The 17,074-nt window shown below is 39.1% G+C and overlaps 1 protein-coding gene across 3 annotated transcripts in view; it reads left to right on the top strand.

The window, feature by feature from the left end:
* The window catches only part of LOC107092264 (rab effector MyRIP-like), a 152,605-nt gene that overhangs the window by 98,136 nt on the left and 37,395 nt on the right, over positions 1-17,074 (top strand). For all 3 annotated transcript variants that reach the window (XM_015386627.1, XM_015386626.1, XM_015386625.1), the window contains exon 4: positions 14,302-14,438. In XM_015386627.1, the coding sequence (XP_015242113.1) occupies positions 14,302-14,438 (137 nt within the window). The remainder of the gene's footprint in view (positions 1-14,301; positions 14,439-17,074) is intronic.

Below are 17,074 nucleotides of genomic sequence, written 5' to 3'. Positions count from 1 at the left end.
CAGAGGCATTTTTTTCTGGTTCGTTCAAAACACGCCCCATAATCACAGCTCTATGGAGCAGTATCAGACTCATATTCTGACTAGAATTGAGTCGGACTACGTCAGGCTAGAACAGGACCCCAAGAAACTTGAAATCCTTTACTTGAGGCATTAACCGCCCTCCGACCTGAAGAGGGTAAGCCCCCTTCTTTTGGTCTTGAACCAAGGCCTAAGACTCCTGGTGCCAATTGCACTGATGGACATCCTTAAGGAAGTGGTGTGGTGTTCTTATGGACAATCCATGACTTGCTCAGAAGTCCCCTCCAGGTGTCACTGTCATTTCCCACACAGGCATTGAAGTTCCTCAGCAAATTAATGAAATCTTCAGGAGAAGCACCTTCCAGCATCCCCACCAGGGACACTAAGAAGACCTGATACTTCATACAGCCACTTGGCACATAGGTCGAGACGACAGTCTGAAACCGCACCCATACTCGAAGACAAAGCAATGCCATTCTCTCATCCCCTGTGGTGAACTCCAACACAAGACGGGTGAGCTGGGGAAAAAAACTAAATCTACCCCAGCCCTCCACCCCTTCCTTGCCGGCCACTCCAGCGTAGTAGAGAATTCAGGATTTCTTAAGTGCCTGGGTTCGTCCACACATGACCTCCATGCAGGTTATGCATGGAGATGAGCCTGTCTATTTCTAGCTGGTATCACACCCCCTCCCGCAGAAGCTCACACTCTTTAAACTCCAGTGATATGACATTCCACATCCCTAGAGCCAGTTTTAGTATCACTAAATCAAGTCACCTTCATCACTTACTGCTGCCAAATCCTCTGCGTACCAGCGCCTTATGGTTCCCCCTGGAGGTGGTGGCTCCCCTGGGGGATGACCTTGCATTTTACTCTTGGTCTTGGTCTGCTGTTTTCTAAAAGGAGTTATTTGACCACCAGGGGCTCACAGATTAACCCCTACCCTGGGCCTGGCTTAAAGGAGGGGGATCGGCTCTGCTACACCAGGCAACGTCAAGCGCATTGTGTGTGTTGTCATCATAGGGGCTTCTTGAACTGCTCTATTTTTCTTTAACGCCTCACCCAATATCTGTTTGACCTTGGAGACCCTACCAGGGGCATTTAATCCTGCGACATTATGGCCTCTAGGATCATCTGAGCTCTAAAACCCTTTCACCATGTTAAGTTGGCAATTCGCCACCTCAAGGTGGTGGAAGTTGATGACACTGTAGACTTTCTGGTGGTATCTTCTGACAATTAGCCACATGTCTTGGACTCTTGGGTGAAGAGAGGGATGGAGCTGTCCACCGATTACAACCTTGTGGCATCTTCAATATGCTGAAAGTGCAGGAAGCCATACAGACTTGGCAAGTCCAGGTGAATAGTGATGGTCTGCTGGGACTTTACTCACAGCCCCGAAGAGCTTTTCTCAGTTTCTAGGGGAGGCTGGGGACATGGTGTCCTAGTGGAGTTATGTCTCATGTCCATTTCATTTTATTTCTTAATTATTTCTTGTCTCTTTGTTTTGCTCGGGTCTTTAGAACCTTGCTAACCTATAGAATTTTTTGTTATAACACCTACTCAAGTATATGATGGCATACAGTACTTGTTTGTCAGCTTTTAATTAAAAATAATAGAACAAATAACGTTGAGTGATTGTGCAAGTCTTTGAATTTAGTTTTGTGTTCATTGGGTACACATATAGTTTGTCCGGTTTCAAATTTTAAATTTCAAAGGTATAGGTGCTAATAACACAAATTCACAAATTCAAAGTCAATTGGAGATGTGATTTTTACACAAAAAGAAGTAGGTGTAGTTTAACTTGGATCCAGTTTTACAAACAACTGAGTGTAAGTGTTGCAATTGAAAAAAAATATGTTTTCCATCTTTATGGGCCTCCATAAAGCAGGGGGACATCCCAGAGAAATCAATATAAATCCTTCGTTTTTAAATACCTGTCCACTAGCCTATGTTTGGTATCCATGGTAACCATTTTCTGCAGTAGCTGATGGGTGATGTTAGTCCCCATTATTTTTTAAGTGTGTTTCAGATCAGATATGCACAAGAGAACCCATAATAGACTGATTATATCCCTAAATTAGGGTTAACATTACCAAAAACCTTATATTGGTTTGAAATAACTGAATTAGTTGACTGTGATTTCTTGATGCCATCTAGCTTTAGTTTAACAGGGTCAGATATGTTCTTACCCATTTTTTCAGTGCCCCATTTATCATAAAAATCACCATCATCTTGCAGTAAAGGCTGGTTGTGTGTTTGGGAAAGTAATTCCCTCAGCATACCCACATTTATCTCATTCTTTGACCAGATATCTGGGACGTCTAGAATGTAAATGTCACAGTGTCAAATGTAAAAATCCCCATATAATAGTGAGATTTTTTTCTCTGAGATCATTTCTCCCTGAAAGCCAGAGTCTTTCTAGGCGCTTTTCTTTAAAAAAAAAAAAAAAAAAATCAAAGCCTGCATAAGGGTGCAGCAACTTTGGAATATTTAAAATCTTCTTGCAATATCTGCTGATATGCAAATTCGGAATAGAGACAGAAAAAGAAAGGGAAATAAAACAATAGCTCGATCAGAAAAGAGCCTAAGAGTTAAACAACCAAGAACTCAGACAAGACCTACAAGTGCTGACTTTTGTTTCTCTGTAGTTGTTGCGTAACTTCACTTAATGGCTTGCTGCTCCCAGACGAGGTCAGTCTCAGACCTGTGTGGGAAGATGTTCATTCATCTGCTTTCTAAATGCTCTAAGCCAGAGCTAATAGCTCTCTTTGCTGGTATTTTTCTGCTGCTGGTTTTCTTGAAAGAATAATGCTCAGAAAACAGAGGAAACTTTCCATAGGCTTACCCACACAGTGGAATCTTTTCAAATTAAAATTTCTAAACTGGACACACTCAGACACATGCCTACATACCCACGGCAGACAAAACATTGATATAAATGTCATTTGTGTAGCTCGATTGCAGGATATGAATAATTCATTTTTTAGCGTTGGAAAGAAATCAGTCTCTACTTAACAATGAGGTTCTATTTATATATTTTTTTAAAAACACATTCTGGATTTGTGCCATTAATGCATCCTTAAAGCTTTTGAATGTTAAGAGGCTGTTATAAAGAGCAACCAGACAAAGTTTTCCCCTTATATCAAAGGCTGCTGCCTTTAACTGGCTGCCAGCAAACCTGAAACCTTCCCATGTGGAGCTGCTTTGTGACCTTTGATGAAACGCTGTGCACCTTTTCTGTTTAAAGCATTCTGGGTTTGCAGCTTGCAGGCTTATCAGGGAGACACAGACATGCTCATAAACATCCTAAAAGAGTAACAGTAGGGAACTGTCTTTCAACTGTCTTTTCTTCTTAAAGCATAGAAAGCATTAGTTTTATAGAGGATCGGCTTAGAAAAGCCTTTTAATTTGGACAACAATGTGTTTTGGATCCATGATCATAATCATTTCTCATTGTCTTTATCTATCTACCTTTGCCTCTATAGTAGTAGCCATTCAAAATTTCCCCACTTTCCTTGATGGGCCCTTTGCTGGTCCTTGGCAGGTCATCAATCTTTGTACTAAAATATTCTTTCTGTTATGATTTGAGGACACTGTCGTGTTCTGGTCAGAACCAATAAGGGGGGAGTCAGAGGAAAAAAATATGCATGCCCAGGAGAAGGAGGGGGTCACTCCAGTGGCAGGAAGTTGGAGGGGATTCTGCTGGGAGTTGCAGGGAAGTGGGCTGCCATTCGGCTGGCGTTTGACTGAGAACGGCCATTTTGAATGGCTGCTACTGTATATCCATGTGTTTCTACCCACATTTTTTGTTTCTTCTGTCCCTCTCCTACACATTTTGGTCAGTTGACTGTTGTTCCCTTTAATCTTCAGCAGTCTGTTTGGGTTACTACAGAGTGTATTGGACTCTGGCATATTCCGTTTGCTGTTTTCTCTTAGTCCTTTTCTCAAACGTGTTCGTCTGTGATGTCTGGAGTTATAATCAAGCTAATGACCTTTCATCCTCTGCTCACTCCCCTGATAATGTAGCACCGAGCTGAAATTACGTAACATAAGGAGATCAATATTTACTGTGGGATTTATACATTTATAAATGGTGCGAGAACTCCTTCATAATATCGATGTGAACTTTGCATTTACGAATATCTATGTCTATGTTAAACCACAATTGAACATAAAATAGCATCTAAGATTCTGATAAGAATCAGAAACTGCTTTATTGCCCAGTAGTGTAAAGAGAGCTGCTACACATAGATAAATAAACATACAGTTGACATAAATAAATTCAAATTGAACATTTGCACAACCTCTAATCTGCCACATTCTTTGGAATACTGTAACATATTTACAATAGTTACCTTGAAGATTGATTATGCCCGTCTTCCCCTGACATGATATAGAACGCCATTTCTTTTAGACGCTCTACAAAATGGGAAAGACAAAAGACCACGCCATCCAAGTAAGGCTGTGTGTGAATCTTTATAAATCTGGAACTGTCATCAGGAACAAATTCTCCTTAATATCCCCATATTTATGATTAGCGCAATAAATTAAAGGTTAAAACGGATTGGATGTTGACAACAACTCAAAATAAATGGTCTTCTTGTGAGGACTACCCAATGCATTTTGTATCATTGCTGCCTGGTGTTTCTAAATTGCCCTTAGGTGTTTGTGTATATGGCTGTATGTCTCTGTGTTGCCCTACGATGGACTGTAGATCATTCCAGGGTGTACCCCACCTTTTGCTGGAGAAAGGCACCGGCCCCCCTTTTGACCCTGAAAAATAGTCAGAAGAGGATGGATGGATGGATGGATGGATGGATGGATGGATGGATGGATGGATGGATGGATGGATGGATGGATGGATGGATGGATGGATGGATTTCTTACAATTAAAGTGTTTGCACACTCTAAAAAACAAAACTTGCACATTTAAAGTAAGTAATAGGTTTTAAACACCAATAGCTTAATATTCACTTCTGTTAAAAATCCCTTTCTCTGCTAATGAATGTTATTTCCTCAACAGTAATAACCATAATAGCTAAACTTCCAAGGCAGCCAATATAATTCCAGCTTTTTTTTTTTTTTAATTGTCATTACACTGTCACAAATACAGAGCAACCCTTGGGGAGCGGTGGGCTGTCATTGTGTGGCGCCCGGGGAGCAGTGTGGGGTTAAGGGTCTTTGCTCAGGGACCCAGAGTGGCAGTCTGTGGGAGTGTGGCTCGAACTCAGAACCTCAGTATTTCAAGCTCTATGCCCTAACCACTAGGCCGCCACTCCCATTATAATGTGATTTCCCCCCCCCCCAGATTTATAATAAACAATATAATCAATCTGAACTGCAATTGTGGAAGTGATGCGCTGCCGGAGGTATTAGATTACACTAAAATAAGCATATACTGCAAATTTGACATGCAAGTATCAGGAAGTTTTATCCTTTGCCAGGATCCATTATGACATTGTAGAAGTAGCCTCGATTCAAAGCGCCAATGAGTTTTTCTTTTCTGTCTCAGTTTGTTCAGAATACAGTTACTTTGGTGTTTTCTTTCTAATAGCAAACATTGTATGAAGGATTTCTGTCAAGGTGAGACAGTTTTAGTAAGACATCTGACCAGAAACTAGTTAATCCAAACCAGTGCCAATAGATGTAGAGGTCGCTGTAACCATTTGATAAATGTTTATGAACATGGATATCCTGTGATTAAATGTTCCATCTGCATGCAGGTGTAAGTATACAACCATTGTATTTGAATTGTAAAATGTGTATGAGTTGGACAATAGGGGCACAATAGTATAATAACCAAAGTTACATAATGCAGAGTTGCATTTTCTTCAACGAATAGAAAAGTTCCTTTGTTCACTTCAGTGATGTTCACAATAGTCCTTCTTTCCAGTGTTCTGTCTGTAAGTGCTCTGTCCCAGTATAACTCATTTACAATCTTCCTTGCTGCACCATTCATCTGCTCTGCAGTGGATGATGAAGACCTGCTGAGAGCTGGGTGATAAAGAATGGGACAGACCTCAAGAATACAGATCAAGTGAAAAAGAGAACGAAGGGAAAAAATAAAAGAGGACATTTTTGGCTCTTTAAAGAATGAGCTATTGCAGGAGGAGAAGGAATAAATGGCTTACTCGATGCTGGTCTGTCCCTTTATCTGGGCTTCTTTAGCAGGATAGCAGCATAAACAATGAAAAAAAAAACAAAGTTTCTGTAAACTTACAGTTTCCATCAATGGGAATAGTTAAAGGTATTGTTAAAGTTTCGCCTGTGTGGAAAGAGATAGTTGTCTGTTGCTCAACAGTGACCAGATGCTCTTCAAGGAACAGTCTTCCACCAATATACGCAGATGCTTTGTGGTTTTTAAAGACCCTTCACATATGGTCACACACTGCAAATACATAATAACTGTGGTATTTGGGATTACTGATCCTCTTAAAGAGGAGTAAAAACTTTGTAGCGTTTCTTCAGAGGATGCATCCATCTTTCATCCATTGAAGCTGAATTAAATGTTTAAAAAGGATTCAGTTAAGTTAAAAAAATGCTGTATTTATACCAAGGAGAAATAAATACTGTTCTTACTGATACTGTAAAGGGGGTTCTTTAGTGGGTAGTAATAGAAATCGATGACTGGGAATTTGCAAAAGCTTCTGACTGAAGACAGTCTGGTGTTGTTTAACAGTCTGATGAAGTGGATCCTCAGGATTGTCAATAATGCTCTTCACTTAATGAATACTTATTATTTGTGAGGTTCTAGAGAAATTCCTACAACATAGCCAGTCTTTTTATTTGCTCAGAAAGCTTCTTAAAGTCATTTGATCTGATGCTGTTGCCCTCACGGATGATAAAAAAAAGAGGTTTTGACTCTTTGCTACAAACACTGAAAGACTTTATCTTCCTTAAGAAGTATGGTCTGTTCTTGTCTTTCTTGCAGACAGCCTTACAGTTGTGTCCAATGCTGGTAATAGTGTTTGACTTGTTCATGATTCTCCTAAAATCTACAATCATCTCCCATGTTTTGTTCGCTTCCACTAAGTTTATTCTCCATTTCTGATACACTCTATGACTGCAGATATGATTACACTAAAAGTTAATGTTTTTCTATGTTTTGGATATTTGTCAGAAGTGTTAACAAAGCACTGGTTTGGCTGTAAATGACCAGAAATTGATAGATAAGTTTTATTCAGCTTAGTAGTTGGTTGAAGCACTCATTTTCTTACCATCTTTCCAAAAAGCGGTTTATTAAGGGATCTTAACTATTTGCTTCATTGAATGTTGATCAGGGAGGCAATGAGAGTTCATCAATATTTCAACAGCTCACTGGAAAGGTCATGTTCAGGGTTGGTACTTTATGAGCGCTGTTTTCCTGCCTTGTTTAATTTTGAATCAGTCCGACAGGTCTGTCAGCCTCAGCTCACATTTGCAGGTCTCATGGGTTCTGGCCCACATCTTTGTCCTCTGGAAGTCAACTCAATCTATGGGCAATTTTTTTTTTTTTTTTTTTTTGCATTTTGCATTTTGCATTGCATTTTTATGTCATTTTATGCATTTCATTCTCTTGTGTTTTCATCATTAATCAGTACTTGGGGTTCTTTTATTGCCAAAATGAGCTATACAAAGAAACTTGACTCGCTTTAATCTGATAGTGGTGATATGCTGGTTGATATATTGTGTGCAGATTGTGTGGAAGCAGGACACCAGGAGAATAGCTGCTTTTAATTTGCAGAACACTTCTTAGAACATGTGCTATGCTCAGAATAAAATTACGATTCTATTTTAAAGCATATATAGGACAATGTTATACTATTTAATGTGATTTATTTAGGTTATCTTACAGATCCCAAAGTTCCCATCATATTTCCTGAGGACATTTTAGGTTGTGTTTAATGGAGGCTTTCTTCTCTGAGACTAATTTTGCTTTTCAAACAAGAAGCAAATCTAAGACTGAGAATTTACAACAAATGCTAGTTTAGTACTTTTACTTGGGGATGTATAAAATGCGATTTCATTTTTTTTCACTACTATTTCCTTCTTAGTTTAAAATAATAGGGCTGACATTGAGCAAAATGAAATATTTCAGTCAACTTCAGTATAATCATTGACAAACCATACATTTTGTTTTAGTTTGCATGCATCTCTATGTCTATATAGTTACCAGTCCTCTTTGCACAGTCTCAATGGACCATCTGCAGTCCTACGAGCCCTTTCCACAGGTACTTTATACTATTTAAGTCTTAGGATTTAATAATCCAGGAACAAATTCGACTTTGACAGTTATTAAAAACTTGTTTTCTTCTTCAGGGTCATGCTTCCAGCTCTATGACAAGGTCCCAAGAATCATTGCAAGAGAAACAGGCCAAAAGCAACACAGATCCCCCTGCAGACTCAACAGGGCTAGCCTTTAAAGCAGCATCAATCACTCTGCTTGAAGCAGATGCTCAGATACAGACAATTATTGCAGTGCAGTCAGGAAGCATATATCTCTCCATTTTTGCTGTCACTTTATTCTTTTTATCTTTGGTGATATGAAGACAGCTAAAATGTGCAGACGGTAATAGCCACTCAAACATTTCATTCATTAGGACCACCTAGCATAAAAGCTTTAACCCTCCAAACAGCCACTTTAATCTATGAATGCAGCTCAGAGCAATCTTTCCTTATTTTCTCCTATTATCACGTACAGTGACTCACAGAGGGGAAAATCATCAGTGCTGAAGAAGTTTTTCTTCAAATGTTCTCTATTACCCCATCAGATCCACCATCCTTTATTTTATTTATTAATTTTTACCACCCATTCTCTCCAGTAACTTCCCCCAAAGCTGAACCAATTTATTAGAAGGCACAGAAAGTCGATTATGCAAATATTTTCCGTTGCTACAGGGCTTAGAGCGTCAGCTGCTCTTCATATACTTTCATATATTTTATTTAGAACTCATTGAGATTGGCAAATTGGCTCTCTGAAGTACAGAGGGCATAAGGGTTTTAGATAAGAGGGGAAGGGTGAGGAGGGAGGCAGTGGCTCCGTGCAGAGCTTAGTGAGGCGATGATGGAGGAAGGGTAAGCCTGGTGTCAAGGGACCATCCAAAGGAATCCCTCTTGCTTATTCATGCAGCAGCCGAGCATCAGGGATTCTCCCAGCCTCATTATGAAACAAGTATTTGCACAAGCTTAGTGAACAGGAGAGCTCTTGCTTGAAAGCCTCTGCTTATCATCCTCTCTCTCCTCCCCTCGTCATCACTTTTTTAGATCAGATTACTCAAGGGGAGCAATGTCATGCTTCATTCACTGAGATGCTTCTCCAGCTGTCCTAAATCGCTCGCCTTTTTTCTGAAAGGCAAGTTGTGCCTTTACAAAACTTATATTTCTACATGGAATCAAGCAGATGATGGTGCAGAAACTTTAATAAAAATGTATAATTCCTGTCTTAGATGTCATCTCTAATAAGACAGGGGTTCTTAATATTTTGTATTGGCATGTACCTGTAAATACCAAATTTGATTGTAGAGGTGATCACCTTTTCAAACAGGTTGTTACTGGTTCTTAGTCACCTAGTTCCTACTGGGATATTTTGCAATATTTGTTTTTAAATAACAATACACTCCAGATTGTGGCATAAAAAGGCTGTCATATTATTTAACATTTAGAGATAAATGTCTAGTGTTGTAGTCAAGACTAACCAAGACCAGGGAGTACCGAGACTGAGATAAGGCAAAGACATTTAGAGGTCGAGACTAAGGCAAAACCATATATACATCAAAGGAAAATTATATATTTGATGATTTTGTTTATGTTTATCTACACAGATCTATATTGTAAATGAGATGTTTGGTCTTATTGAGGCAACCTGTATAATTTGGAGAATCTTTGTTCTAATTTCCTTACAGCAAAAAACTTGGAATCATAGCAAATTTGTTGTGTTTAGTTCCTTGAAAAAGTTCATGTAAACACAACTGAACTGATACAGTAAGTCACAATAACCCTTTCATTTCAGGGAGAGAGAATAGATAGAGGGAAGGGTCAGTACGAACTAATTTAAATGAGCTGTGTGAAAAAGCAGACATTTGAGTAAGGCATTTTTGGTAGCATTTTTGAATATTGGTTTTTGCTTTTACTTTTTCCATGCAACCACACAGTTTTTTTTATGTTTTTTTTTTTTTTTTTTTTTTAGAGTAAAGTATGAGAAACATTCTCAGCCAGTTTTGTTTAAAAAAGCCCAAGACCCCCCTGTCCGAGACCAAAACAAGGAGGAGTATAAATGTCATCAATATAAAGACAAGACTAAGAAAATAAAAATGTGGTCTCACAACCATGACGGATCTCAAGCACTTCAACACTACAAGTATCATTAGTATTTAACCTTTAAACTTATGCAATGCACCTTTAAGATAAATCAATCCTACATTTTCAAAACTTGTTGCTGTGATGTTTAAATATTTTCCCTTCCTTACTTTACCCCCTTCGTCCTATCCCATCTAGTTCTTACGCATCACTTCAATATTGTTCTCTTCCTTTTCTTCCTTTGGTTTTATTTTACTTCCTGCTGTTTTGTTTTCTGTGGCATCTTATGCTTGTACTTTTTAGCTCCCTGTTTTTAATGTTTTTATCTGTCTGTACAGTGTCCTTGGGTGTTGTGATAAGGCGCTTTCAAATAAAATGTATTATTATTATTATTATCAAAAAACAAAAAGAAACTGGGTCCTTACCGAGCATTATTTATTACAGAAACCTTTTCTTATTATTTTTATTCTTTACTTTGTATTTTTTATTTTTAATCAGGCCTCTAGCTTTTTTGTATGAAGAACTTGTAGCTATTTAGCTGTCATTGTTTTATGGCTTTTCAAAATCTTTAAATTTATAGTTATTTGCCACAGAAGATCATGGATTCATAGTTACTTAGCCCTGAAGGATATATGCATATTTACTTTTTTTGAGTATATGAATTTACTCAAAAGGTCTTTGGAAGAAACATACTCAAAATATGTTTTATATCTATAAGATATGTATTTTTTAGTATAAAAAAAAATGTTACAACTGTAAATTTACAGTCATTTTTACTATTTTTCAAGGCTGCAGTTCCAAACAAAATTTATTTTTGTTTTACACTTGTGTAAACAAAATGACAAATAAAATCTGTCTAAGTCTCTAAGTCTAAAGCACTAGAATACTACTGCAATGAAATTTGAATATCTTTTAGGGTGCTAATAAATTAGATTGGTATTTATGTTTTCTTTGGACTGCCTCCAATCATGTTTGTCTGTTGGGTTTTGGCAGCCTGTTTGTTTCATTCACAGCCTGTAAATATAGCTGATTTATATTGCAAAAATAAAAAAAAGCTCTTAGCTATGATGCATGAGTCTCCTTTTCCTCGTTGCCTCTCAGTCCAAAGGGTACCTTATGATGCATCAGCTCATTTCAGATTGGAGGTGAAACCTATTTGTATTTGTGCCTCCTGATGCCTGTGGCTTCTATCTCATGTCCAGACACAGATCAGAAACAGCTAGACTTTTTTTTTTTTTTTTTGCTGGAGCTTGCCTGCAACTATTAAAATGACAAGGCTGACCCATGGCATGAAATTAAGGAGCCGAGACCCATTGAGCAGCCCAGTTGATAGAGGCAGCGAATAATAAATCCAGGGGAGGAAGAGGTGGCGGGAGAATGGATGAACATGGCAGCTCAGTGAGCCTCAGGGGCACTCAGGATGCCTTTATTAGCATGGTTGCTTTCCTCCAAGGCTCTTTGTCTCACCAAACAGAAGCGTCCAGATGTACACTTAATTTGAAGTCAAGGGTGGGCTGTTTATTTATGCTATCTTCCCTTTCTGTTCTAATTTTAATGCAGACAGCAGAAAAGGTTGGTGTTGTTGGTATGTTGGTAAAAGCATACTTTTGATTTAGGCACCAAATATTCACCCAAAGCAAAACTAGACCACTTCCCATGACATACCAGGCAATCAAGGTGCATTGATTGGAGCCACATTCATCAATACTCTAATTTGTTGGCAGAACTGAAAAAAAGTGGTTTATATAAGGGCTCATTGTTTTGTAGCAGGAGGAACCCAGAAATTAGTCAATAGTTTTCCAATTGCAGGACAGTTACTCTACCCACCGAGCCAAAGCAGCCCACTTACATTAGTTTTGGAATAATGTCAGGCGTAGCCGCTTCTAAAGGAGATAACCGATGGCTCAAGCCATGGGGCCTGTTCTGCTTTTAGTGCATTCTGATGGTCAAACCTGGTGAGCATGTAATGATTCACTGCAATCCCAGCATCTACTGTGCTGAACTCCCACAGCTGACTGGTCACACAGACTGTCTCTCATCACCATATTGCACCCTTAAGCTGCAAAGCTGGTTAGCATTTATAAATGAACCTTTTTACTGGACAGTCACCTGTTCGCTTGGTAACTGGTCCCAGTAACAATCCTTGTTTGTTATTCTACCTCGGCCCTCTAAGATCACTCTGGTTCTTTTGAACAGTTTTTCTGACTGGGCTTGCTGGTTAAAATCTTCAATTTTGTAAGAGTTTTTTTGTTTCTCTCAGTATGATAACCTAAGGCAAACATCCAATTGCTTCATTGTTTAATTGTATTTATACCACAATTTCAAATTACATTGGCTAAAACATTACAACATCAACAACTGGTCAATATTGCCAGGTTGGGTGGAGGTTGGTTGTGGAATCAAATGCAGAGATGAGGAGGCAGAGACAAGTTTTTTTCCCGATTTAATAAAAGAAAGGGCAACAGAAATAAAATTCAAGACCAAAATACAGGAAACAAAAAAAACCATGTGACGTCAGAGGAAAACAGACAAATGAGGAGCCAAGTAACAATGAGAAACCAGCAGTGAGGTACTGTACTGCACAGGGAGAGTATAAATGGGAGACAGAACAAATACTGGGGTAATTAGCTGATATGGAGCAGGTTTGGATAGAAGTGACCAGAAGGGAGCTACAGGAAAGGAGACAGGCACAAGGGGGCAACAGAGAGTAACCAAAAACACAAAAAAACACAGTTTAAATATGCTCAAAATGGAAAATAAACCAAAGATCAACAAACAGAATAACATAGATACTGAAAACTTAAAGTCCAAAAGGGAAGAACCATAACAATTGTAGTGTTATCTGTATATATTAACTTAAGAAACAAACTTTAATAAAACCTGCAGAACTTAGTTGGCGTTTTCAATGCAAACTGGCTTATAGACAAATTTTAAACCTTTTTGCTGTTCTGTTCTTTATATAATAATACTGAGACTATATTAAGTTGATATTAACCGGTGAAATACTTGGTTTACCTTTATTAGAGGGATTCTTGGTACTCCCTCTAGTCTAAACACCCTGACTGCCCTAAAATAATTTAAACAAACTATCATAATTTCTCTGACTAAAAAAGATTAAAGATGCAGCAACCTTAATTTCGCCAGCTGATCAGCACTAAGAAGAAAAATGTTGGTGAGGATCTTACGCTTAAAACAACCTGAAAGGATGGTGACTTTGTTACTTCCCATAGCTTGTTTTGAACAGTAAGGGAGTTCATCCAAGGAACCAACCAATGTATTTCCACCAGTGAGAATTACTTTGCTGGAAAAAAAAAAAAAAAAACAGTCCTCTGTAAACGTCCGGCATTGGACTAAATTGAAAAAGCTGTGAACTTTAAATGATTGGAATTAACAGGTTAACCAGAAAAATATATGCCGTGTCTGGGCATCTATTCCCAAGTCTGACTCCCCAGAAACAGGATGGAAAGAAGTAATGTTTGATTCTAGACCTTCTGCAAAGAATTGAGATTTGCATGTTATTCTGAAGTTGAGCAGCAGAATGTGCATACTGGGTATTTGTTTTGTTTCCTCCAGCAGGGATTCTGCCTTGATTTGGACTCATTATTGGTGCAGCAGCAGCTAAAAAAAAATCCAAACAAGAGCAGAAGGGGCTGCGAGATTAAACACAGAGTTGGCAGAGTTTCATGCAATCCAGTGCAGCACTGCTGGAGAAAAGGGAGCTCCTTTCTCTGAGCTTTTTTGCTAAACCCTTTCTGCTATGGATCTATTATTTCTTATGTAATGATGTCTGTGCCAGGGTCTGTCGGGCTGCCATTGAATCACCCACTGTTTTTTTCTTCCAATAATGAAAGAAAATGCCAGACATAAAAGTATGCAGAACACTCAAGTATGCAACTTGAGTACACTCAACTTGTATAACTGTCTATTTTGTTTAAAGACAAGCAAATAAAAATTAACAATAAAAATGTCCTTTTGACTTAATATTCTGTCTTCTTCTCTCATATCTGCAGGATTTTTAGGACGCAGTCCCTTGAATGGTATTACAACAATGTAAAGAGCCGCTTCAAGAGGTTTGGTAGTGCAAAGGTTCTGAAGACTCTGTACAGGAAGCACATCATCGAGAGAGGAACGTTCTCTGATCTCCCAGGTAACTGCTGCGATGTTTGCAATGGTTCAATAAAGGGGATCTCTGGTTTGACAGGAATTGTATCAGACTTCATTTACAATCAAACATCATTTTAGTTTGATCCAAAGGTTGACTTATTATTAAACTTTAGTAAACAATTTCTCATTGTCAGTCCACAGATTTTTCCTAGTCCTTTATTTTCTGTTATTAGTTTATTGGCCTCCTATATTAGATGCAAAGTAAAAATGTTTTTCTTCACGTTCTCAGATCTATAAGATAAATTGACACTAATTTGTTTTCTTGAGAGTGGGACATGATGCAATGCTGTTTCTGACATATTAGTTTATCGTATTTTCTGGGCTATAAGCCATTACTTTTTTCCTGCACTTTGAATCGATGTGAAGCACAGCAAGGCATGAAAACCGTGCAGCTCCTGTTGTTAAGCGTGGTCAGTTGCGAATCCTTCTTATTGCAGAGAAACGCCTCTTGGAAGTGGCAGATCCAACAGGTAGAGTCAGTGCCAACTGCAGCAGCTTGTATAGATTTGGGCAAACAGCCCTTGCCACAGTTTTTTGAAGATTTTCATGTGACACAGACAGTAGAGGCTTTAATCCATCTCTGCCCCAACAAGGTGGTGGTAGATTTTTCAGAGGCTGTACATACTTTTGTACGAGAGGTTCAATTCCACTTTTGTCACATCTTAACACTGCTGCACAGGCCTGTGTGAGTTCAACAGCCTCTCCCATGAGTCGTCTGTCCAGTTTGCAAAGGATGGTGCCCAGCACTGGGAAATACAGGTGCTTTTGGTATCCAGGGGTCTCACTCTGGGACATTTGTACAGTATTTACATTATGTTCTTCTCTGTGGCCCAAAGTCGTTGTTATCAGGAAATTGTTGAGGGAGGTGGGGGGGTGTGCAGCCCTTTATCTTTTCCATACAAGTGGTCCAGGACCAGCAGGTGTCTGACTTTGAATGTCCTCGGGTATGGAGACGTTGTTGTCTCGGCAGAACTGCTTTACTGATCCCCATACATCGTTCCATTTGTCAGTCTGTCTCTGTGACACAAAGTGCTTTTTTTTTTGTCGGTGAGCACAGCCGCTTGGAGGACTGAAGGGCTTTGTGTGTGACGTGAATCACACGCAGTATGTCTCAGGTACAATGAGACATGTAATGAATGACAGCCTGCCCATATGCTCACATAGACCAGTGGCCTCCACTGACCATTTGTCTCCCTTATCACTTATTTCTCTCAGCCACTGTGTAATAGTTAGTAGTGTGTTTTAACGGTATGCAGAGTACGCCACTTGCATTACTGGGCTGTGCAATTTTGGTTGGCTTCATAACCAGCGATTTCTTGACTTCAATAAAGCGATGATTGTTTGCCGGCTCTGCAAATACTGAGTACAGTTTCAGGAAGTCAGGAATGTTTTGACACTATGGTTCACCGTGCAGCAGTCCACAAGCACGAGATTCCGTTTGTGAGCCAAGCAGTGTATGTATGCTGTGTATGGATGCATCCCTTTAATGCGCTGCTGCACTCCAGACACTTGGCCAGACATTACAGAGGCACCATCATAGCTCCGGGCAACAATTGGGATGTTTTTCAGTCCACACAGTCTACAATCCACTGTTTATGGTGTCCACGATCCCAGCTGCATTTCGAGATGCATAACAATCAATAAAACACAAAAAACACTCCTTGATTTTAAGCTGCATATCTGAGCAGTGTGACAGCTGCTCAGTTTTGGATGACCTGGCCTCATCTGCGATTACAGCAAAAAACCCAGTGTCCTGCACGTTCTCTGCAATTTCCGCATGAACCAAATTTGCGCATATTTCAATTATTTTGTTCTGAAAATCTGGACTTGCAGCATTGAAATAATTAGACTGCATACTTTGAAAGTCGGAATCATATTTCGAAAAAAAATGTGTAAACCTCAAGATAATTCCCACGAGATTCTGAATCAGTAGCCTCCCTGTGTCCATAGAAAGGCAATCCAAGTGCAGACATCAATATCACGATATTCACTACTTTACAAAGATAAGATCTGTTCTTCTCAACCGTGGCGTTGTGGCTTTCCAACAATATGGCAGCTATCGATCCTCCAGATGTGCTCTGTTTGAAGTTGTCCAATTTAACCATATACTTCTTATGGGCCAGAGAATTTGCATGTTTTCCCAGTTTGATGCTTAGTTTTTTCCAGTCACTTACGCCCTTTCGGACCGATTCCTCCAAGCTGCTGTCAGTCTGCAAGTCGCGGCAGGCGAAACAGAAGACAGCATCTTTTAAAACTGGGTATTCAAGCCAACAGTACTTGTAGTATTACATGGAAAACGCTGATTTAGTCTTTCCAAACAATCTTGAAGGAAAATCTGGAAGAATAGGCTGCTTAGGACAGCAGTGCTTGTCGCTAAGATCATTTGTAGTTGCTATGCTGTATTACTACCATTACTATCAATATACCTTTTTACAGGGCCAGGTTGGTTAAAAAAAGCTTGTTTGAAAAAGGGCAGTTTGCACAGCTCTGGCAGTCTTTAGCTTATATGTAAGAATGTGTCACAGTAAAACATTTAGGTGTGACAAAGAATAAAATGTCCCTAATGATGCCAAGCTGTGGATGAGTTTCCTCTGCAGCCGAGTTGGCTTCTGTTTTTTA

This window comes from Cyprinodon variegatus, unplaced genomic scaffold (assembly GCF_000732505.1).
Source record: "Cyprinodon variegatus isolate N-32 unplaced genomic scaffold, C_variegatus-1.0 Scaffold372, whole genome shotgun sequence".
Lineage (NCBI taxonomy): Eukaryota > Metazoa > Chordata > Actinopteri > Cyprinodontiformes > Cyprinodontidae > Cyprinodon > Cyprinodon variegatus.
This window is presented reverse-complemented; position numbering and strand designations above follow the sequence as displayed.